The following is a 25,609-nucleotide window of genomic DNA, read 5'->3' as shown; positions in this document are numbered from 1 at the left end:
TAGTAGCAGTGAAAGTGGACACCCTTGTCTTGTTCCTGACTTTAGGGGAAATGCTTTCAATTTTTCACCATTGAGGATAATGTTTGCTGTGGGTTTGTCATATATAGCTTTTATTATGTTGAGGTATGTTCCTTCTATTCCTGCTTTCTGGAGAGTTTTTATCATAAATGGATGTTGAATTTTGTCAAAGGCCTTCTCTGCATCTACTGAGATAATCATATGGCTTTTATTTTTCAATTTGTTAATGTGGTGAATTACATTGATTGATTTGCGGATATTGAAGAATCCTTGCATCCCTGGGATAAAGCCCACTTGGTCATGGTGTATGATCTTTTTAATGTGTTGTTGGATTCTGATCGCTAGAATTTTGTTGAGGATTTTTGCATCTATGTTCATCAGTGATATTGGCCTGTAGTTTTCTTTTTTTGTGGCATCTTTGTCAGGTTTTGGTATTAGGGTGATTGTGGCCTCATAGAATGAGTTTGGAACTTTACCATATAGATCAATGGAACAAAATAGAAAGCCCAGAGATAAATCCACACACATATGGACACCTTATCTTTGACAAAGGAGGCAAGAATATACAATGGAGTAAAGACAATCTCTTTAACAAGTGGTGCTGGGAAAACTGGTCAATCACTTGTAAAAGAATGAAACTAGATCACTTTCTAACACTGCACACAAAAATAAACTCAAAATGGATTAAAGATCTAAATGTAAGACCAGAAACTATAAAACTCCTAGAGGAGAACATAGGCAAAACACTCTCCGACATAAATCACAGCAGGATCCTCTATGATCCACCTCCCAGAATACTGGAAATAAAAGCAAACATAAACAAATGGGATCTAATTAAAATTAAAAGCTTCTGCACAACAAAGGAAAATATAAGCAAGGTGAAAAGACAGCCTTCTGAATGGGAGAAAATAATAGCAAATGAAGCAACTGACAAACAACTAATCTCAAAAATATACAAGCAACTCATGCAGCTCAATTCCAGAAAAATAAACGACCCAATCAAAAAATGGGCCAAAGAACTAAACAGACATTTCTCCAAAGAAGACACACGGATGGCTAACAAACACATGAAAAGATGCTCAACATCACTCATTATTAGAGAAATGCAAATCAAAACCACAATGAGGTACCACTTCACACCAGTCAGAATGGCTGCTATCCAAAAATCTGCAAGCAATAAATGCTGGAGAGGGTGTGGAGAAAAGGGAACCCTCCTACACTGTTGGTGGGAATGCAAACTAGTACAGCCACTATGGAGAACAGTGTGGAGATTCCTTTAAAAATTGCAAATAGAACTCCCTTATGACAGCAATCCCACTGCTGGGCATACACACCAAGGAAACCAGAATGGAAAGAGACACATGTACCCCAATGTTCATCGCAGCACTGTTTATAATAGCCAGGACATGGAAACAACCTAGATGTCCATCAGCAGATGAATGGATAAGAAAGTGGTGGTACATATACACAATGGAGTATTACTCAGCCGTTAAAAAGAATTCATTTGAATCAGTTCTGATGAGATGGATGAAACTGGAGCCGATTATACAGAGTGAAGTAAGCCAGAAAGAAAAACACCAATACAGTATACTAACACATATATATGGAATTTAGAAAGATGGCAATGACGACCCTGTATGCAAGATAGCAAAAAAGACACAGATGTGTGTAATGGACTTTTGGACTCAGAGGGAGAGGGAGAGGGTGGGATGATTTGGCAGAATGGCATTGTAACAGGTATACTATCACGTAAGAATTGAATCGCCAGTCTATGTCCGACGCAGGATACAGCATGCTTGGGGCTGGTGCACGGTGATGACCCAGAGAGATGTTATGGGGAGGGAGGTGGGAGGGGGGTTCATGTTTGGGAATGCATGTACACCCGTGGTGGATTCATGTCAATGTATTGTACAAAACCAATACAGTATTGTAAAGTAAAATAAAGTAAAAATTAAAATTAAAAAAAAAAATTAAGGCATCTACTTTTGATATGCACTTTCAATGAAGCATTTTGCCTAAAAAAACCACTACTACCAAGTCACTGGGGAAGATTTTATAGGTTAATACTTCCCTGGTGGTTCAGAAGGTAAAGCGTCTGCCTGCAATGTGGGAGACCTGGGTTCAGTCCCTGGGTTGGGAAGATCCCCTGGAGAAGGAAATGGCAACCCACTCCAGTACTCTTGCCTGGAGAATCCCATGGATGGAGGAGCCTGGTGGGCTACAGTCCACAGGGTCGCAAAGAGTCAGATACGACTGAGTGACTTCATTTTCACTTTATAGGTTAATGAATTACTGTTTTAGGCACTTGCCCAAATTATGGGTGGGTGAACTTGTTTCAGGCCTAGCCCTAACTTTGTTTTGGTGATGGTAAGCAATTAAACATAGACCAATCACAAAAATTAACCACCTATTATATCACAAATAAAATCAAATAATAAAAATTAGAAATAGAACACTTCATACAATCTGGTCACAATGCAAACTAGAAATAAATAATGGACAAATTTCACATATCAGACTGGCAAAGATCAAACACTTATATACACTAATTCAATAAAATTTTAGCAAAAATAGGCACCCTCACACACCTTTGGAACAGCCTAGACTGGGGCTAATTTGGCAACACCTCTAAAATTACAAATGCTTAGACCAGGGGTTCCTGAATTTGTTTGCACACTGTAATCACCTGGTGGGCTTCAAAGCTACTGTTGCCTGTGTCCAGTCTCAGAGACTGTAATTTAATTGGCCTGGAATAAGGCCTGGGTTTTAGACTTTTTAAAACATCCCCTGATGATATTATGTGCCCTGTAGTGAAAAAATTACACCTCTCAGTATTTGTCTTATGCATATATGTTCACAAATATGATAAATAACCTACCTAATCAACTGCAGCTTTGTTTTATAATACCAATACATTAGAAATACATAAATGTTCACCAAAAGATGACAAAATATGGAATATGCATAACATGTAATATTATGTATCTGTTTTTTTTTTTAAGTACAGATGGTATGAGAATTATATCTCAACAAAGCTGTTACACATATTTTTGGAAAGAAGTGACGAATGTGCAGTTAGCATACTATCATCTATGTGAAAGACACACACAAACTGGTCAAAAAGTGGCTGTCTCCTGGGGTAAAAACATGCTTTTTCTATGTAAATTCTTTCAAATACTAAAATTTGAAATGCATTCTGTATTACCTCTTAAAATAATTTTAAAAATTAAAATGAAACATAAAATCAGTCTGGTCATATTATTCTCCACACAAACAGAATCTTCATCAGCTAACAGTCCAAGGGGCATAAGGGGAAATTTTGGAATGATGGAAATATGCTATTTTGATCATGATAATAATTCCACAATTGAGTATGTTTCTCAAAACTCAGAGACCTGCATACCTAAAATGCATGCATTTTACTGTATAGAGACTTATCCTTCAATAAAACCTGATGTTAAAAATATTTTTTAAAGCTTATGTGACAACCAGACCTCTTGACCAATGCTAGCAGGAATGTAAATTCGTACAACCAATAAGGAAAACTGCTTGTTAATATCTACTGGATCTGTGCAAGCACAAGTTCTGTGAGCCAGTACTTCCACTCTAGAATGAATACTCAATGGAGACACATACACAGATCCACCAAGGAGCACATAAATAATACTCATGGTCATGCTACTCACAACAGCAATAATAAAAAAAAATTGGAACAGTGCAGACATCGTTAAAAGTAAAACTGGATTAGCAGACTGTAGTGTATTTGTGCAATGGACAGCCAGGCAGGAAGTTTCCCTTTGAAAAGTGGCATTGCCAAGACCAAGAACTGATGGCAAAGAGCATGAGCAAAAAGCAAAATACAAATGGCCCTTAACCATATAAAGAAATATTCAACTTCACTCATGAAAAGGAAAATGCAAATAAAAATTACAAGGGAATAATCTATCTCATCACAATGACACATTCCAAAATTTAACAATGAATTCTGTTGGCAGGGTAGGGAACCAGGCAGCCTCAAATATATCTTTTGAAGATGCAAAATGGTAAAATCTCCACATAGGGCAGGGGCTTCCGCAGTGGCTCAGCTGATAAAGAATCCGCCTGGAGATGCAAGAGACACGAGTTCAATCTCTGGGTCAGGAAGATCTACTGGAGGAGGAAATGACAACTCACTCCAGTATTCTTGCCTGGAAAATCCCACAGACAGAGAAGCCTGGTGGGCTACAGTCCATGGGGTAGCAAAGAGTTGGATATGACTAAAATGTACATGCACAGGATACATATAGGGCAATGTGGCCAAATCTTAAGGAAAAAATATTTTAAGTGCATTTATTTTTTGATACACAAATACCATAGCTACAGATTTATCCTGTAAGATGTACATGCATACTAAAAACTGATGCATGAATAAGATTATTCATTGTTCATTATTATTCTATCAATCCTTTGACAGAGTAAACAATGTGCAACAACCCATATCTATCTATTAGACATCAATGAGATGAAGCATGCTACATCCATACAATGGAAGGCTTTATAACTGTAAAACACAATGTGGAAGCTCTCTATGTATCTATAAAGACACAAAATTGGGGGGAAAAGTCATAGGGTAGAAAAACATGCATAAGATGCTATTTGTGCGTCGAAGGGAGAAATGAGAAAATACACAGTGCTATTAGTTTGCCTTCAGACATAAAATGAATAAAAGTAGTCAAACCACACAGGATATAATAGGAAGATGAGGAAAGGACACGGAGGACAGAGGAAGGAACTGCTCTTCTCAGCATATTGTATCTTTTCCCCAAATAGAAATTTATTACCCATTTCAAAATGTTGGACTGAAAAATCATTTTGGGGGGGGAGAAAATCAAGTTAGGGAAATGGAAATAAAAACCTCTTTTCCCCACCCCCACTTCAAGGTGTATGAACGGATTTTTGCAAGATGCACACAGGGTGCTAGGACCCACAGAATCTAGGACCTCCATTTAGAAAGATTGGGGGAGAGGGAGAGAGCAGGTGGGTGGTAATAGGCCTTTAATGCTTTGTTCTTGATCTCTGGAGCCTTAGTCAAAATCAACGTGGGACAGCTCTTATTTTTATATCCTGTTTCAAGAGAAAGGGCAAACAGAACAGAATAGTGAATATAGACAGAGACCCTACAAAAGGCAAAAGTGATTATTAAATGAGGTTTGGAGGTGATAAATAATTTCAGTTTAACAAAATTTTTAGGATATTTTTGTATAACAATATTCAAAATGAATCTTGCCCTGTCAAACTGTTACACAGCAGTGATTATTATAGCTGTAACATAATTTAATTTTAAAATCATTGCTCTCATTTTAAAACTTACTTGCTTAGGCTGAAATCTTTGCACATATATGCATTTTTCTCTAGAATATTTAGAAGTAGAACTGAAGGTTGAAAGCTATGCACTTTTCACAATTTAATTATAGTGAATAAATATTAAGAGGTTCCAGATTATCAGTAGATAAGTAAAAGCAAAATAAAACAAAATCCCATTTCTATCCAAAAGTTGGCAAAGATTGTCAAAGTGTGAATAAATACTGATATAAAAAGATCTTCAAAGAATTTTGATATATGAAAAAGCAAATTTCGGTAAAACACATACCCAATGATACTATTTATGATGGTTTAAAATTTGACCACTACAAAGAGAAGCTATTTCAGTATATTCACATTGAATTTAAATGGCCCCTCAAAAGTTCCAGAAGGACACCCTCCAAAATAATAATAAGAATTAGCCCTGGCAAAGATTTGTGTATCAGTGGTGGGGAATAAGGAAGCCCAGGGTACCTCTTGGTTACATTATTGGAATTTAATATAAAGACAAGATATTCAAATATTAATTATGCAAGGAAAACAAAAAAGTTTATAAAAATTAATCCACTGAATTCTACTTGTAAATCTTTTTTCAAAAGAAAAAACTGAATTCTAAACCTAGGGTCTAATCATTTTAAAATAAAAAGATTTTAGGTCATCAATTATCTGTATCTACCTCACTAGACTTTTTCCCCTCAATATGAAAAATTTAGATGCATTTAATAAAGAATTGACAAGAAGAGAAAGTAGTCTCGAAAACATGTCTCATGAATGAGCAAGAGTCAACTTAAAAAAACAGAAATACAATCCATTCAATCTAATGAAGGGATAAAATTAGTACATAATTTTACCACTTGGTATGGAAGGTCCAGGAAACAAACAACTGTCTGAATTTGGCTTTAATTTCTAACACAGATTCACTCTTCAGACTTAAATTTCTTCTGTAGGAAGACAGAATGCTGCTGCTGCTGCTAAGTCGCTTCAGTCGTGTCTGACTCTGTGACCCCATAGACGGCAGCCCACCAGGCTCCCCCATCCCTGGGATTCTCCAGGCAAGAACACTGGAGTGGGTTGCCATTTCCTTCTCCAATGCATGAAAGTGAAAAGTGAAAGTGAAGTCGCTCAGTCGTGTCTGACTCTTAGCGACCCCATGGACTGTGGCCCACCAGGCTCCTCCATCCATGGGATTTTCCAGGCAAGAGTGCTGGAGTGGGGTGCCATTGCCTCCTCCTATGGTGCCTTCTAAATCAGAAATTCTGGAAGACTCACTGGACAGAGTTTTGAAAGGCTACAGAAACACAGGATTAAAAACTGCCGAGGATATAAAAGGGTTACTTAAGTGTTCTCCAAGTTCTTTTGCCATGTGACGCCCAGGCTACATGGTCACATTTACAGGTCACTCTCTGGAAATGAACACGGCCACCCACAGGACACGGGCCTGAGAGCTGGAATAGCCCCAGCACTGTGGCTGACCTGTGACTGGGTCAAGGTACAGGCCAGGCATGGCACACCCCTGCAAAGGTTGTCTTAGTTCAGACTGCCACTCCATACAGATACTCTACAAAGAGCCTTTCTTGTCCAGCATTAATGGTAGTTCATCACCATGTACAGATGTGAGAGCTGGACCATAAAGAAGGCACCAAAGAACTGATGCTTTTGAACTGTGGTGTTGGAGAAGACTCTTGAGAGTCCCTTGGACAACAATGAGATCAAACAAGTCAATCCTAAAGGAAATCAACCCTGAATACTCATTGGAAGGACAGATGCTAAAGCTCCAATACTCTGGCCACCTGATAAGAAGAGCCGACTCGTCAGAAAAGACCCTGACGCTGGGAAAGATGAGGGCAGGAGAAGGGGGCAACAGAGGACGAAATGGTTGGATGGCACCACTGACTCAATGGACATGAGTTTGAGCAAATTTGGGGAGATGGTAAAGGAAAGGGAAGCCTGGTGTGCTACAGTCCATGGAGTCACAGGGAGGCAGACAAGACTGAGTGACTGAACAAAAACACCGCCGCCACTATGCAGGACGGGTAAAGAGCAGACTGGCTGAAATCCAGGTGGCTGCAACTGTGTGGTTTAGTTCTTTAAAAGACTGGAGGGCAGCTCTTCAGGATCCAAACCCACAGGGCCAGACATCACCCACACAACCCAAATCAGTGTTCTTCTTTGAAAGCGACAACTCTTCTCCTGCCCTTCTGCAGACCTGCGTGCTCTGTGACCAGTTCTTGCTTGCAAGACTGAAGCAGTTGCCGCTGCTCTAGCAACTAATTTGGTGTCATCACAGGTGGTGTCTTCGATAAAGGCAAAAAGCTTTCAACTACTCAATGAAAGTATGTCAACTTAAAATAGTTGAAAAGTTACAGTCAATAAATATGACAGGGACTTAATAATAACTGTTCAGTACAATGAGGTAACAACTGACTTTTTAAAAAGTACATGTGTTAGTATTTTCTCTTCAAAGAATTTATAATCTTGGAGCATTATGGATTCCACAATATGCAAACTCCAGCAAAGAATAAAAATATGAGCACAGAATCCAAAACACCATAGATCACAGATACTACAAGCCATAAAACATGAAAATTTATCACTTTGCTAACTTCAACTCAATTCTTGTATAATCTCATCATCTTTAACATTTTTCAGAACACATAAAATTCACTTTATAGATGAGAAACAAAGAAATGGAAGTCTGAAGTGACAGCACCTGGTAAAAGTTGGGTTGTGCTCAGTCATGACAACCAGTAGCTTCAGAGCATATGCTGGTACAGGGTCCGGCTCCGTGAGGATGTGTTCATACCTGAAAGGACAACATGATTAAAAAGCACTCAGAGCTTTTCTCATCGTAAGTTTCCTCTGATCAACAGAAACAATATGCCAAGAGTTTCTAACATGTTTCCAAAAAAAGCAGATACTGAAATAAATGTATGAGCCATACCTGCACTTCCCAGTGGTGGTCAGTGATGACACTGACATACCACTCCGAGCATGGGTGCTGGGAAGATTCAATTGGACAATTCAGCTAAAATGATCAGTACAGTCTACCCACACAGTAAGAGACTCAGAAATTTTAGCATTTGTGTTGGGTGTTGCAAAACTACCTCACATTCAGAGATTCTAGAGGACTCATGAGACCCGTGTGTGGTTGTACTCATAGTATAGACAGTACAACAAAGGCACAGAGCTGAATCGTAAGGGAGACAGACACGGGTGGAGCTGGAAGATTCCCTGTGCAAGCTTGCTTATCCTCTCTCCCTGTCACAAGGGGTCACACAGCATGCTCTTTCTCCCAGCCATGAAACTGCAGCATGTATGTGTGATGTTACCACCCAAGGAAGTCCATTACAGACTCATGGGACCAAGGTATTTATTGCGTGGGGCTGGTCACACAGGCAACCTCAGTTCAGTCGCTTAGTTGTATCCGACTCTTTGTAACCCCACAGACTGCAGCACATCAGGCTTCCCTGTCCATCACCGACTCCTGGAGCTTGCTCAAACTCATGTCCATCGAATCGGTGATGCCTTTCAACCATCGCAACCTCAGTCGTCCCCTTCTCCTCATGCCTTCAATCTTTTCCAGCAGCAGGGTCTTTTACAGTAAGTCAGTTCTTCGCATCAGGTGGCCAAAGTATCGGAGATCCAGCATCAGTCTCTCCAGTGAATATTCAGGACTGATTTTCTTTAGGAATGACTGGTTTGATCTCCCTGCAGTCCAAGGGACTCTCAAGAGTTTTCTCCAACACCACAGTTCAAAAAAATCAATTCTTTGGTGCTCAGCTTTCTTTACAGTCCAACACCCACATCCACACGTGACTACTGGAAAAACCATAGCTTTGACTAGACAGACCTTTGCTGGCAAAGAAATATCTCTGCTTTTTAATATGCTGTCTACGTTGGTCATAGCTTTTCTTCCAAGGAACAACTGTCTTTTAATTTCATGGCTGCAGTCACCATCTGCAGTGATTTTGGAGCCCAAGAAAATAAAGCCTCTCACTGTTTCCCTTGTTTCCCCAGATGGTCTTGATCACTGCCTCCTGTACAGCGTCACGAACCTCCATCCATAGTTCTTCAAGCACTCTATCAGATCTAACCCCTTGAATCTGTCTGTCACTTCCACTATATAATCATAAGGGATTTGATTTAGGTCATACCTAAATGGCCTAATGGTTTTCCCTATGTTCTTCAATTTAAGTCTGAATTTGGCAATAAGGAGTTCATGATCTGAGCCACAGTCAGCTCCCAGTCTTGTTTTTGCTGACTGTATAGAGCTTCTCCATCTTTGGCTGCAAAGAATATAATCAATCTGATTTCAGTATTGACCATCTGGTGATGCCCATGTGTAGAGTCATCTCTTGTGTTTCTGGAAGAGGGTGTTTGCTTTGACCAATGCATTCTCTTGGCAAAACTGTGATAGCCTTTGCCCTGCCTCATTTTGTACTCCAAGGCCAAATCTCCTATTACTCCAGGTATCTGTTGACTTCTTACTTTTTGCATTCCAGTCCCCCATGATGAAAAGGACATCTTTTTTGGATGTTAGTTCTAGAAGGTCTTGCAGGTCATCATAAAACTGTTCAACTTCAGCCTCTTCAGCATTAGTGGTTGGGGCATAGACTTGGACTACATAGGCAATCAAACATGTATCAAAGTCCTGGACTTTCCAAATGGAAGCAGGCATCTGGCATAAACCATACCATCTGCACAGACAGCTGAGACACCGTGGACTACATATCCTCATTAGCTAAACACTGACTGGCAGCTCTCTGGGAGCCCAGCTCCAAGATGGCAGCCAAGGGCCCACCTTGCAAGCAGACCTTTCTCAGAAGAGCAGTCTCAGGCCTGCTATGTCAACTGTTTTCTGCACTGCGTGCTTATTTATACCTTAGAACCTGAAATAAAAAGTATGACCACAGATCATAAAACTCAAAATGCCATCATCAGAAGTTTTCACAACAAAGCCAGGCTGTGCTCTCATGTTATTTGCTATTAATACAAAAAGAATTGGACTAAACACTGTGTCTGACCTACTTAGGTTGAGCTATGCAGTAAACAGCCCCGTGCAGATGCTCAATTAATAAGCACTGAATGAATGAATGAACAGACAGACAGACTAACCCACCAACTTTACAACTTAACTCTCTGAAACAACTAACAAGGAAGCAAAACGTCTCCAAAAATCCAAAATGTGTATTTAAAATTCCATGATGTGGAGTGAAAGCTTTATCATCTAGAGAACAGGGCCCCAGGCTCTTACTCAGAGCCTATTTACTCTCATTTTGGAAATCATTGCATAATAAGCTTAATTATGCAGCCTCTGAGCCCACAATGATTTAAAAAAAAAAAAAAAAAGCCAAGTAAAGGGAGGAAAGGGACTATTACAGAAAGGCAACCCGAGAATTTTAAAAAGTGCAGCTTGAAAGCATAGGAAACACGAAAGAAAGCAAACCCAAGAACTCCTGGCAGAGAGCGGTTCAGGGAGCATTTAGCACAGAGGAAGCAGGCGCTCAGTCCCCAGTGGGACCTGAGAGCCCATTATGCACCATAATGTTCAACATGGGGGCAGTGAATCAAGGAAATGTTAAGTTGGGTAGACTGCTCTGTTTAAGGAGTCAAAAACTACCATATTTTAGTAATTTTTCTTATGAAATATTTTTAAATTGTAGCAATTAGAGATTTGCCTGTGTATGATAAAGACAGAAGAAAAAACAGCAATCATTCATGATAAACCATAAATAAAACAGTAATAAAGAGAATGTTAAAAAAAACTGCAAAACCACCTATAAGTAATTTTAAAAATGAACAAAAAATCAAACTGATGAGAGTAAGACATTCTATCATATGAAAAAAAAAAAACCAAAAATCAAGGAACATTTTTGGAGGTGAAAAAAATGTATTTGTAAAGTTTACAATTCAGAATTTTTTCAAAACAGGAACAACACAGCATTATCCCTTTCTCTAATAGTTTTATGAAATAAAAAGCTCTTATCCTAAATTGGTGACACCCAAGCCTGCCTTCAGGTTCAGTGATTTGCTAGGTGGGCTCACAGAACTCAGAATACTTGTTGTATTCCTAAGTATGGTTTCTTAGAGAAAGGATAACTGGTTAAAATCAGCAAAGGTGAAAGACAAAGGGTAGAGTCCAGGGGGACCAGGCCCAAGCTTCTCGTTGTCCTCTCCCAGTGGAGCTGTGTGGACAGGGCTCAGTCCTCCCAGCAGCAATGTGTGGTAGCATGTGTAAGGTACTCCCAGCCAGGAAAGCACAGGCATGCAGGGTTCTACTAGGGCCCAGTTCCCTAGGCATAGGGTACCTTAGTGACTGACCTCTGTCTCCAGCCCCTTCGGGAGTCAGAGTCAAAATGCCCCACTGTAATTCACACTGTTATTCAGAAATATCTGGCACGGCTCAAGGCCCCAGGAATACAGAGACTCTCTTATCTGGCACGAATATTCCAAAGCCTCAGAACTACTCTTCCACAAGGCAGTCAAGCGCCAGTTTCTTCATCATGTGCAGGATTTGAACCATGCCCCACCTGCTAAGCAAAGCCTTCATAGCACATATACTTAACAGGGAAATAGAGGTACTGCTGAGTTTAGAGAGTGGCAATAGAATCAGAGGTAAGAGAAGAATGCGCGCTTCCACTGGTTACTAGTATTTGGAAATGGTCGGCCAGAGACTTTCAACTGACGAGGGGGTGAGAAACTTCTTATGAGTCACTCACTTACTCTGGACAGCCTCCCCATCCCCACTTCCACACTTATTGGAATGACTGAGGAAAGGACTACAAACTTATGAATTTTAAAAAGCTTCCCATGTGATGGAACTCATGTGCTTGTACAGAATGTACAGGAGGATAAACAGACAAACAGTTAGAAATATAATAGAGAACAATGTCAAGAGGACTGAAAAACATAAAATATTTTTAAATGGACTGAACGAGAACATGTAAAGCCTACATTTAAAAATAAAACACCGATGAAACTTTCACTGTCTGAAATACAATACAAATGTGTTGAGGTTGTCTGAGGTTATCTAACCTTGAGACAGGAGAGAAGGATGAAGCTTGTACCAGCCTATGCATGACAATTTTCCCCAAGAATGGTGCTGTTTTTCTCCCCTTGTAAAAGAAGGGTAAAACAAATAATGGATCTGTTCAGAACAGAAATATTGATATGCTGAATATATTTTAGTTCAGTCCAAGATAGGTTTGTACTAGCCAGCAAAAATTGGCCCCCGAAATGCTGAGATATATTAAGCTTGTCTTCTCAAGAGAGAGAAAGCAACTGAGCTGATAGTAAATGGATTTTACACTCCTTTGAATGACACTGGGAGGAAAAAACAAAAACAAACAAACAAACAAAACACAATGATAATCCAGACTCCTGAAATGGCTATAAAGCAGAGTGACCAGTGAGGAGTGGCCCATCTGGATGGCCGGGGCTGGAGAGGAGCACTCGGAGTGCCATGAGCCAGAGACGGAGATTGTTATCAACATAAAAGCATGCTGTCCATATAGGAACCCAAGACCGGGCCCACTCTTTTACTTCTAGGATCCTCCCCAGATAAGGAGTCTTTGCTAGGTCCCAAACAGTTAGAAACCAGGCGGGGAAAGCCATTCATACTAAATTCTCTGAGAGGAGAGAAAGCTTTTAAAATCACATTTGGGGATTTAAGGGACAGACTGTTCCCTACCTTGTTAAGTGTCTGGAGAAACCAGGGTCCAATGAGACAGTCTGGCAGAACATTTAAACAGACTAGCTCAACCACTACGGATTATTGTGAGAAGTCATTCTGGGAGTGTGACCAAAGAACCAGCCAAATGGAAAGAAGGGCCCATTTGATTGAGGCAAAGGGGAGGCACAATGTCATAAAGAAGTCCACTATGCTGGAATTAAACCCTGAACTCACATTTCACGTGTCAGTGGAGAATTTGGGAGAAAAGAGTGGTTCCAGAATATCCAAGGGACTTCAAGGGATGCAATGAGGAAGAGCCTGCTAAATGAAAAGCTGAAGCACTTTACAAAGCCACCAGAACTGTTAAGTTCTAGTAGGGGGGGATCAAGAATAGACACAAATTAAAAGGAAAGAAAGGTGATCCAACACTGGACAAGAAAGAGTCATCATAGAAAGGAAGACAGAACAGTCAGGCCGTATCTTATGAAAATATATCATCAATAAATTAAAAATTCAAGGAAAAAAAATTTTAATTTTGTTTAAGTACTAAAATGAGTAAACATTCACATATTCATGAGTGAGAAGGCCTCCACAGCATGACAACAAATGAGAAGTGAACCCCAAAATTTCACAGCTTTCAAGTTTTAAAGTAGTAAGTATTTCTCAATGATAAAATCACCATAAACAAATCAATTAGGGAAAGTTTATTTACAGAATTTTTATATATTTTATACAGTCTTTATATATAATGAGTTATTTGCAAACCAATAACAATCCCACAGTGGTGGAGAGGAGGAAGAAATCCACCTAAGAAGAATATAAATGGCCAACATCACGAACATCAGAAGGAATGCAAGCTGAAGCTAGGAAGAGTACAGAAAAATAGGCAGTTTCATAAAGGGAAACTGGTCGTATACACCGTTTGCTATCTTTGGAAAAAACTGCCCAAACATGATGAATGTATGCAATTTTTAATACAGTGGTTCCACCTCTGGAGATTCAACAAAAAGAAATCACCATGCACCCAAAGATGTAGCCCTGAAAATGGCCTCGCAGTAAATGTAACAGTGGAACACTGGGGACCTCCTAGATACTTACTAACCAGAAACTGTTCAGTGATTTTAAAACATTTATAAACGTAGGTGTAGACATTCAATAAATTAGTGTTAAATAAGTATGTGACACAGAGACAGTGCACTAAGTCATGTCCGACTCTTGCGACCCCATGGTCTGTAGCCCACCAGGCTCCTCTGTCTATGGGATTCTCCAGGCAAGAGTACTGCCATTTCCTTCTCCTCAGATACTCATACTATCATGTCTGGAGGAAGAGACAGGCTGCAAGGAGGAAATTTCAGAAAGTACTAAGTAAATCTCATTAGAAATGAAGAAACCATTAGTAGAAGGGGCAGATGTTAACATAAAATGGAAGGCAAGAGGCAAATCACTGAGAATCTTGAATGGCTGGGTAAGAACTGTTAATATTATTTTCTTCATTCTGAAGGTTTCAAGGTCTCTGAGCAAGGGAAAGCTATGAGGAAGGCAGTATGTTAAAATGCATTTGTAACAATGCAGGGTGAATTCCAGGCTTAAACAGCTTAAAGGAAAGAGATGTGTAGGATTAGATAAAAAGACGACTGTCAAACATCAAAACATGGAGGTGAAATCTACCCTGAGAGAAGTCTGAGAACTTACTCTGGATTGCTATGAGAAAGGGGTAGATAACCAACTCTTCTTGGCATTTTCTGTACAGGCTCTTCCAAACTTTGTACTAGGTGATATCCTGAGTCAACTCCAAAATTTTATGAACTGAGTCAAAAAATTTTATGAACTGAAGTTTATATCCTAAGACTTTCCAGTCTTGTGTTTTTACGTGACCTGAGTTCTATGCAATACTCTCTTGTCTTGTATGAATGCATAGATACTCGAGTGTATCAGCAGTAACCTGGACACATAAATGGATGGAGAAATAAACAAATGGTGGGAAGATACATATATATATTTATATTTATATATATTATGTTTTTTAAGTGAGAGAAAGGTAAGACTTCAAAATAAGTATTAAATATAATTTCAGATAGTAAGCCCTAATGTTTGGCTTCTTGGATAAAATCAACAACAAATTTTAATTATAAAGGCCCAAAAGGCTCCAAAAAAAACTAAAAATGACTTCAATAAAGTAATACTCAAGTTTTACAAAATACTATGTGAAAAAAACTGGAGCACTAGAATTATTCTGATTCAGAGGAATGAAAGAGTATTTATCCTTACTCCTCAAATTATCCCAATTTAGATTCTCATAGGTGGTTCCCCCAAGGGAGGAAAAAAAAATCACTGTACCTATGTACCTAAATGCACTGACTTAGGTTAATACTCAGAAACATAAAAGAATTTAAGTAGAAGGAAAAAAGTAGAACTTTCATTTGGTACAAAAATATTTAAATATTATCTGCAAAAAAAAAAAAAAAAGGTTATCTAAGGAAAGGCTGAAAATGAAATACTCCTAAATACTCTGATTCCCATCAAAGATGGTCAAGTTCATGCCTATTTTAACACAGAATACGTAGTTAAGGAAGACAAAGATGCAATACAGAGAACCATCTGGATGTCTTTTGAGCCACCAACACAGAAATTTGGTAGTGAAATTCAAGACTTTGCTGGATATTATTTCAGAGACAAACTCTACAGTGTGTTGCCACAACAAAACCCATTTATAAATTCATATTTCTAAAAGGAAATACAATTCTAAGTTGTCAAGGATACAGTCCTTCCTGAAATTCTGAAAAACAAAGTCTTAATAATTTATGAAGTCATTATAGCCCTGATGATTGTACAGGTCACAAGAGAATTAGAAAACAGAAGTAAAAAAAACAGACAGTACTCACTTTCCCCAGGAGAGAAAGGCTGAATGTTCTACTGTCATAAAAACACTGTCAACACATTTACATCAGCATGATCTCCTTTCCATACAAAACACTCAAAGCTAAAAGAAAATATGAAAATAGAACAAAAACATGTTGGCAAAGTGGTTCCAATCTACCAAAGGCAAATTTCATAGCACATTTTCCCCCATGGCTTTCTACTTGGCATAAAGCCCTTCCTTGATATGCTACCTAAATAAAATAAGCTCTCCCTCCATTCCCCTCGTCAACTGAGGTGAAAAAAAAGCATAAACTAAAACTTGAGACACCTTTTATTTGGCAGACTTGCTGGAGACTCAGATAGCTCTGAGGGACTGCACAAAGAGGAAAGAGAGGAGCCAGGATATATAGGCACTTTCATAACAAAAAATAGGTAGATAGTTGGAACAAAGGATTACCGTTTATTAAAGAAAAACTAGACATCTCACGTTAATGAATCTAGCACTTTTCTCTGTATGGGAAGATGCAAGAGTCTGGGATTACTGAAATCATCCCTTTGATACACACCTTAGCTATCAAGGACCTATTCTTTCCTGCACCCTGAATCCCCCCAGGGTACACAGTCTGGGGAGGCTGCAGCAGCTGACAGCTTGATGGCCACACCACCCTTTGTTGATACGGCAGGTGTCATTCTCCATCTACTTACACCATTCTGGTTTTTCTTCACAGCACCCACAACGAACTGAAATTACCTTACGTGTTCATTTGTTTAGTCTCACCCACTAGACTGTAAGGGCACCAGGAGGCAGGGATTCAGTCTTTCTCACCATAATATCCTGAGTGACTGACACAGAAGTCTCTTGATATCATTTATTGAATGAATTAAGAAAGAAAGAGAGAGAAGAGAAGGAAGGGTTTTAAACCTCCTATGAATGATCACACAAGGGAGTTCAAATTACACTATTTATGTTTGTATGAATATTAGAATTTCCTCTTCCCTAAGAAAAGTAATGATGTATTCCCTGAACAAATGATGCAGTCCCATTTACAGCAATGCCCTCCCCTTGTGTAACAAGCGACAGAAAAACATTTTCAGTCAGAAGACTACTTTCAGTGTTACGATTTCACCGATAATAACTTTGATATAAAACTTCTGAGCAGTAATGATTTTAATTAATAAGGTCAGTCTGGGCTTAAGCTCCATTAAATATTGCCTCTTTTCCTTCTGCAACAACCTTCAAAATTAAATCTTGTCTCTGCTGAAAAAAATCATGCCAATTTTCTAAGTACATGTGGTTTATCTTTCTTCTCAGAAAAAAAAAAAAACTTTTTCTCATTAATCATACAGATAACAGTTGGCATTCCAACTGTCTTGAAAAAAGGGGGGAAATGGAGAGAAGAGGTGGGAGGGAGGAGGAAGTAAGGGTACACACACCAAGTCAATGGCAGGACGGAGACCTGAATACAAATATATTCTAATCACAAGATCCAGATTGCCAATGACTGACATTACCAAGCTCAATAAACAGACAGTTGTCTCCAGCTGGTGCCCAAGGAGGAAATCAGGGTAAAATGGCAAGCATGAAAGGATTTGACAAACTGCGGCTGATTCGAAGATGGAGGGGCCACGTGAAAGGAGTTCTGGGCAACTAAAATATCAGGAGGTGGCAGAGAAATAGGTGCTTTGGTCCTGCAACTGTGTACAGCTGTATAAATAATGGCCCCCAGAAGATACGTTCAAGTCCTGACCCCTAACCCTGTGAAGGTGACCTTATTTGGGTCTTTGCAGATATAGTTGAGGATTTCCAGGTAAGAAGGGCCTGAATGGAGGGTAGGCCCTAAATATAATGACTGACGTCCTTACGAGAGAGAGGCAGAGGAAAATGCGAAGCTGGGAGGCGAGAAGGCCACATGAATACAGACAGACTGGAGGGATACTGCCGTAAACCCACAATGCCCATAGCTCAATTCTCCCTCAGAGTCTCCCTAAAAGAAAGAACCCTGCTGACACTTTGATGGCAGACCTCTGGCCTCCTAAATCATGAAAGAGAGCAGTCCTGTTGTTTTAAGCCAGTCTCTGTATGGTAGTCTGTTACAGCAGCCCTGAAAAACTAATACAAACCACAAGAAACAATTGTGCCAGTAGCCTGAATGAGCCCGGAAGCAGAATTTTCCTGGGGTCTTCAGACAAGGACTAAGCCCAGTATTGTACTGTGTGTCTTAGTCACTCAGTTGTGTCCGACTCTTTGTGACCCCATGGACTACAGCCTGCCAGGCTCCTCTGTCCATGAAATTTCCCAGGCAAGAACACTGGAGCAGGTTGCCATTTCCTTCACCAGGGGATCTTTCTGACGCTGGGATAGAACCTGAGTCTCCTGTACCGGCAGGCAGATTCTTTACTTGTCTGAGCCAGCAAGGAAGTCCTGAATTCTAGCGGTTGGGATCTTCCCAACCCAGGAATTGATCCCAGGTCTCCTGCATTGCAGGCAGATTCTTTACCGACTGAGCTACGAGGGATAGCATTAACGTGTTATGTATCGATAGGAAAGCTAATAGAATGTTTAGAGTTTAATTTTCTTGTATTGTTAGTTAATACTTACATACAAAATAAAAGTTGTGATGGAAACATCCCTTTCTTGCTCCTGACATGGAAATGGCCATAATAGAATACTATTTAGACTGTGATCAAAGGAATCCAGTGTTCTGGGTCATGTGAACAGATAAGCCGTAGGAAGTAGTGTTTTGGCATATAATGTTGAGAAATCCTAAGCTTAAAAAAGTTAAATGGGTAAAAATCAAAAGCACACAGAATATTTCTGGAAGAACACATGTTCCAGAGCACGTTTATAAACATGTGCACACCCACAGTTTAAGAAAGGTGGCTTCCATATTTATTTAATGTATACTTACGTAAGGGGCTTCCCAGCACAGTGATAAACAGCCTACCTGCCAATGCAGGAGACTCAGGAGACTCGGGTTCAATCCCTGGTCTGCTTACTGCCCACTGCTCTGCCTCTTCCAGGCCTGTGCTTACCTCCATTCCAGCCTAGGGCATCCACTCCTCTTCTATCTAACCATTTTCAGGTTTCAAAGTCTAACTCAAATACCAACTCTCTATAAGTCGTATTATATAATCTTCCATATACGAAAGGCACTGAACAAACACCGGAAACCAAAGTTCAGGACTTCCCTGGTGGCCGAGTGGTTGAGAGTCTGCCTGTCAATGCGGGGGACACGGATTCAACCTCTGCTTTCGGAAGACCCCACGTGCCACGTGACAACTGAGCCTGTGCGCCACAAGAGAAGCCACAGCAATGAGAAGCCTGCTCACCGCAGCTAGAGAGTAACCCCCCACTCCCTGCAACTAGAGAAAGCCCGCATGCAGGAACAAAGGCCTCGTACAGCCAAAAATAAATAAATAAATCTGTTAGAAAAAGAACTGAGATAAAAAAAAAAATAAAATCAGTGTGATGAAGTGACTTTGAGACCAAAGTTCATCCCTCTAGAAAGCAAAGCATGGACAGTAACAAGAGGCGACAGTTTTCTGATATTTACAGCTCACACAGTAAGTGATTTACTCATGATATCTATGATGGCTGGGGCGATGGCTAACTTTATGTGCCAACTTGACTGGGCCACAGGCCATGAAGGTTTCATTACTGATGCATCACCAATTATTCTCAGCGCATCAGTGAGAGTATTTCCAGATGAGATTACCTCAATAGGCTGAGTAACACAGATGACCCTCCCTGATGCGGGTGGGCCTCGTCTCATCAATCGAAGGCCGAAAGAGAACAAAAAGACTGAATCAGAAGGAACGCCCCCTGCCCCGCTTCCCTGCGCTGGGACATGGGGTCTTCTACTATTTCTGAACTTACATGGAGACACTGACGCTTCCTGAGTCTCCAGCCTGTCAGCTTTCAGACTGGCACTTACACTCTCAGCTCTCCTGGTTCTCAGGCCTGCAGACTCAAACTGGAACTATACCATTGGTTCACCTGGGTCCTCGTTTACAGCCTGCCAATCTTAGGACTTTTTGGCCTCCATAATCAAGTGAGCCAATTCCTTATAACAAAGCCCTTTCGTGCTCTCGTGCGCTCTCTCTCTCTCTATATATATATACACACACACACACACACACACACACACACACACACACACACACACATACTCACATACATCCTATTCCTTCCATTTCTCTGAGAATCATAACTAATATTTATTTTAATATGGTATTTATTCTTACAACTGAGTTTTCACTTGAATCACACCACAGTTCTGAGAAGCACCTGGAACACAGGTATTACATGGTACTTAACAAGATTAAATTACTGTGCTTCCTGAAAATTTTACAACAGCTCTTAGAAGAAGACATCCATTCTTCCCCTAGATCATCACCCAGGGGCCACTTAACCAAGCAGAAAGAGCCTCTCTGAGAACAAAGCCGCACAGACGCAGGCAGAGTAGAGACGGTGAGAAGGACACGTCCACACAGTACTATGGACGTAATTCAAACACCTGAACTCAGCTATATTTGACACCAGCACAAGTCTGACTTCTTAGTTATGTAAGAAAATAATTACTTAGCAAGTTAGTCTGAGTTAAGTATTACTGTTTGCAAATAAAACTGTCCTAACTAATACAACATTTTCAGGTGAAAAGACTGAAAAGATTGTCACTGTGGCTTTATCTAAAGTACTGTTTACAATCAAAGATAATTAAAACTTTAACAAAATTAAAAGGATCAACATTAATATGTCTATTTGCACTCTGAAGCAGGTGCTATATAGCTCCTATAAACTCTAGAAACTTCATTATTCTTAAGCCATCATATGTACATACCATTATGAGCATTTCTAAACTTATAATTACCAAGAGCTATCTTCAGAAACCAAACCTTGTTAAGGTTTCTAGTTCTCCATTATATAAGTTACATGAATGCATCACTTATATTTCATTTTTTAAAATTTGTACAGATTACTTATTGAGCCCTTACTATGTATGACAAGTGGGCACAATTATTATTAACTATTTAATGGCCACTACTATGAAATATGTACTATTATTGTACCACCGGAGAGGGAAATGGCAACCCATTCCAGTATTCTTGCTGGAGAATTCCCTGGACAGAGGAGCCTGGTGGGCTATAGTCCATGGAGTCACAAAGAGTCGGACACAACTGAGTGACTAACACCCACTGTACCATCACAATCTTCCTTTCAGAGTTCACTATGAGAGAGTATAATAATCTCCCTAATAACAGGAGTAGGGGAGCTCCGTATTTGTCTAGAGCGTATTATGTCCCACACACTGCACTAAGTGCTCTAAGAGAAGCATCCCATCTAACCCTCATTTTTGAATCTTCTGAATTAGATACTATTATCCTCCTTTTATAGAGGAGGAAACTGAGGCTTAGAGAATGAAATGCAGAGCCAAGACCTGTGCTCCACATCAGAATCAGTCCACAAGCTTTGAAAACCTTCTACACTACATCCCAGTAAAACCCACACCATTATCCAAAGTACGTTTCAAATTGCTGAACAAAGACCTGAGCTCATCTACGTTACATTTGTTCCTGAATCGCCACGTGATTTACATGTGTGTTTTCCTCTCTAATTCCTCAGCTCTGGAAAAGGTACAGATGCACATGAAAGGAAACACATATTATTCATTACAGCTCAGATGAATAAAATACGAGCACTAAGTTATACAATCAACACTTTCTACACTAAAAACTGTTCCAAAAGTGGGCAGACTTTAGAAACGACATTAGATAAATGTGCACAGGTGTTAACAAACTAACATTAAGCCAAGAAGTTTTATTGGGGGAAATACTTGGGCGACATCTCAGGTCCTGGAAAATGCTTCAGTACAATTTCAGTACAAGTTGTCAGGTAACAGACAATCAATGTATATCTTTTAAAATCCTTGGGACTGCCCTGGGGGTCCAGTGGTTAAGGATCCGCTTGCCCCTGCAGTAGACACAGGTTCCATCCCGAATCTGGGAATATCCCACACGCCTCGGGGCAACAAAGCCTGTGTGCCACAATACTGACCCCACGTACCCTACAGCCGGCAAGCGGCAACTAAGGAGAGCCCACGCACAGCAACAAACACCCAAAGCAACCAAGAGTAAATACATACATAACATTTTTTAAAAAACACATATTTTGTACAAAACTACACTGAAGCACTTAGTTGTCAGAAAGATACATATGGTTGTATGTAAGTAGTTCGGAAATGTAAGACGGCAGTGAAAGCACTGATCAGTTCCATGAGACAAATCTGAATCTTTGGACTTCTCTGGCAGTCCATTGGTTAAGACTCCACGCTTCCAACACAGAGGGTCATGGATTTGATCCCTGCTCAGTACTCTTGCCTAGAAAATCCCATGGATGGAGGAGCCTGGTGGGCTGCAGTCCATGAAGTCGCTAAGAGTTGGACACGACTGAGCGACTTCACTTTCACTTTTCACTTTCATGCATTGGAAAAGGAAATGGCAACCCACTCCAGTATTCTTGCCTGGAGAATCCCAGAGACGGGGGAGCCTGGTGGGCTGCCTTCTATGGGGTCGCACAGAGTTGGACACGACTGAAGCGACTTAGCAGCCGCAGCAGCAGCAGTGAACTAAGATCCCAAAAGGCATGGCAAGCAATCCATCATTTTTTAAAAAAAAAGATTTGAATCTTATATTCATCCACATTAAGTACAAACCATATATGCACATATGCATACATAACAAATGCAACCAAAAATATATTCATTGATAGTTTATCACTGAAAAAGCACCAATGAGAAAGTTTACTTTTTTTTCATATAATCATTTTCTTACATGGGGGTATCAAAAGTATTCTTATTGTATGTTACCAGGGCTCTCTCTGAACCTAATTGCAAAAGTATGGGGAGCAGCAAGAACCAAGGGGTCCTCATACATCAAGCCATCAGGGGTCAAGCTCCCAAGAGTCAAGACAGGCTCTCTCAGCTGGGAGTAGGGTTGTCACACACTGGCTGCACATTTCGTAAAATGTATCTTCCTGAGTCAACAAGCAGTGGTTGAGCTCTTCAGAATATAACTAGATCTCCTTTCTATATCATGAAAAAAAATGTCTTTTTTTTTTTTAACAAGAAAGATCTTGAGAGGTTTAACAAATATCAGGGAGCAGCTGGTGCAACTGCCATCCTTGGAAACTTGCTGGCCTGACTCAGACTGCAGCCTAGGCCCTGAGAAAGCAGGATCAGGCGTGCACATCAATGCCTGACACACCTTCCAACATTTAATTTTGGAAAAAAATTATTTAATAGTGATATATGGCATGCACTTATTTAATTTCAATTTCTTTTGTTTGATAAAATTTGCAGAGTTGCTTCAATTATAACATGTCATTTTAGAGCTTAACATATTTGCACTGGGTACTCTCAGCAGTTATCACATCATGTGTCTGCTACATAAGCAAAGGAGTAAAAGGAAAAAATACATTCCTTCTGTTAATTAATACTCATTAACTGTTCTGGTACTATTCCCCAACTCAGCTCCCCCAAATATATTATTTTTAATTAAACAATTTCCACTCCAAGAGTTTGGGGAGAAGTGAAGGAAGATGTCCTTCCTTCTCTATTATTTCTGAGTAGGTCCAGGAAAAGTCCCAGTTTCAAGTTCAGAAGTCTCATCATGCTGACCTTGAATAATAAACCTTATCCTTCTGACCACAAACACCTTTGAATATGCAAAAGTTCAGTCATGTGCCTCATAAAAAAAAACAGATAAAGCTCTGAATGGATGTTTCTGAAGATGGACTGAGATTCCCCTGGGCCCCAAGCAGTGCAGTAGTTACTGCGTCTCTTTCTAGACCTCCGACAGCGAGTGCATGAGCACACACACAAAAATATCAGGACCCTCCCTGAGACCCCGGGCCCATCACTGGACCTGGTCTGACAGCGGCATCCTGGGTACCCCACCCTTCCCTGCCTGAGTGCAGCATGTGAAGCTTACTGGGGAAGTAAGCCATCTCTGATTAGAGCCAGAAGATTGTTGTCAGGGTCGACATTCACCACCTCCTTGCCTTCATCAGGCTCCTGGTTCACAAGCAGGGATGTGGTTTCTGAGAGCAGCCGCAAGCTGAAGAGTCTCCACTCCACTGGAAAGACAGAGAGATGCCAAGAACGTGACCACATGGAGTCGGAAGGAAAACAGAACGTGTACCTGCTGGTGCTTGTTGATGTGGTCACACTTACCATTCTGGCTCTGAACCAATGACACCAAGGGGGGCAGGATATAATCAACCACCTAAAAGACAAGACGTAAAAGACTCCGTTCAAATCCCAACAAACAAAAAACTAATACTGTCTGTGTGCCCAATGCACAGCGGGGTCAAACAACACTCGAAGGTCGGAGTTTGGAGCAGAGAAAGGTTTAGTGCAGGGCCCTGCAAGGGGATGAGTGGTTCATACCCTAAAAACCCCAAACTCCCTGAAAGCTTTCAGCTAAAGCCTTTCATCGGAAAGGTGAGGGAGGGGCGTGGTTAGCTGTTGCAGACTTCTAGGTGTCAGATCCTGTGTTCTTGTAGCTGGTCACAATGTTCCCATAAACCTTCACCAAATGTTATTCTCTGTTCTGATAAGAAGGGACAAGGTCACCAGGCTCAACTTTCACCCTCTGAGGCCCAGGCCCGGCTAAGAGGAAGGGGCCCCCTGCAGATCAGTCCCCTTGAATGCTGGTACAGCCCCCAGCCTGGTCTTCCCACCAGTGCCCTGTCCAGCTGAGGAGGTGGATCTCAACTGGCAGCATCTTCAGGGCCAGTCTCCACACTCTGCCCAGCTGTCATCACTGAGGGAGCCAGGCGCCCAGCAGCCCGTGGCCCTCAGGCTGCCCTAACAGGGGCATGGTTTTCTGGACCAACATCCAGGATGACCACCGTCACCTTTAGGTCGTGGAGGCGGGGATGGGGGAGAGGTCTGCATCTCCTCAAAGCCTAGGGCTGGCCAGTGGAGGGCCTGGCAAGAGCTCTGGAGCCTGCAGGGCACAGCCCCCTGCTTGTCCCCAGGCCCCCACCTCACCCACTAGCCTGAGGGCCTGGAGGTCCCGGGAAAGAAGGCCACGACCCACCTCTCACTGCACTTTCTGCCACGAGGACCACTGACCCGCTGACCACAGGCAAAGTAGGCCCCTAGCCACAGTCCTCGCCCACCCGCTAAGTGTCAGTCACACCTGCCCTGGCCCTGTTACAATATCAACCACTACCCATGCCATTTTTCACTGACAAATCACTAGTCAGAGGGGTGAAAAACATCAACAGCTAAATTTACCCAGCATCTAAACTCTGCATGACACTTAATTAACAACCAAGCTCATGTCAACCTGGAAAAGTCTTCAGGTCAAAATAACACTGTGATCATCAAGACAGTAGTTTATCAAAACCTTCAGAGTTGATGAAAGGAATGTTAGTATGTAATACAAAATCTGCCTGGCATGCATAGACATTGAACTTGTCAAATTAATATACATTTAAGCTGGTGATCATTAATCAAGTTTAAACAATCATCAAAATGTTGGGAAAAAAGGAGATACATAATCCTCATGTTTTCACAAATACATCCAAGTGCTATGACAAGTTAATCTTGGTGGTTTTGAGATGCAGATTCCAAAGATCTAAATCCATTACACATACCACCTCTATGACTTTCTTGTTATATCAGACAGAGCACTATCAAATATGGTTTGAAA

General features: G+C 40.7%; 1 protein-coding gene across 1 annotated transcript in view; it reads right to left on the bottom strand.

Moving 5' to 3' along the window:
* ULK4 (unc-51 like kinase 4) overlaps positions 1–25,609 on the bottom strand; it is a 487,906-nt gene that overhangs the window by 309,246 nt on the left and 153,051 nt on the right. Inside the window, exons 27-29 of the mRNA XM_052660763.1 lie at positions 24,121–24,172; positions 23,879–24,023; positions 8,069–8,161 (exon numbers count right to left, since the gene is read on the bottom strand). Coding sequence (XP_052516723.1) covers positions 8,069–8,161; positions 23,879–24,023; positions 24,121–24,172 — 290 coding nt within the window. The remainder of the gene's footprint in view (positions 1–8,068; positions 8,162–23,878; positions 24,024–24,120; positions 24,173–25,609) is intronic.

The sequence above is a fragment of the Budorcas taxicolor genome, chromosome 1 (assembly GCF_023091745.1).
Source record: "Budorcas taxicolor isolate Tak-1 chromosome 1, Takin1.1, whole genome shotgun sequence".
NCBI lineage: Eukaryota > Metazoa > Chordata > Mammalia > Artiodactyla > Bovidae > Budorcas > Budorcas taxicolor.
This window is presented reverse-complemented; position numbering and strand designations above follow the sequence as displayed.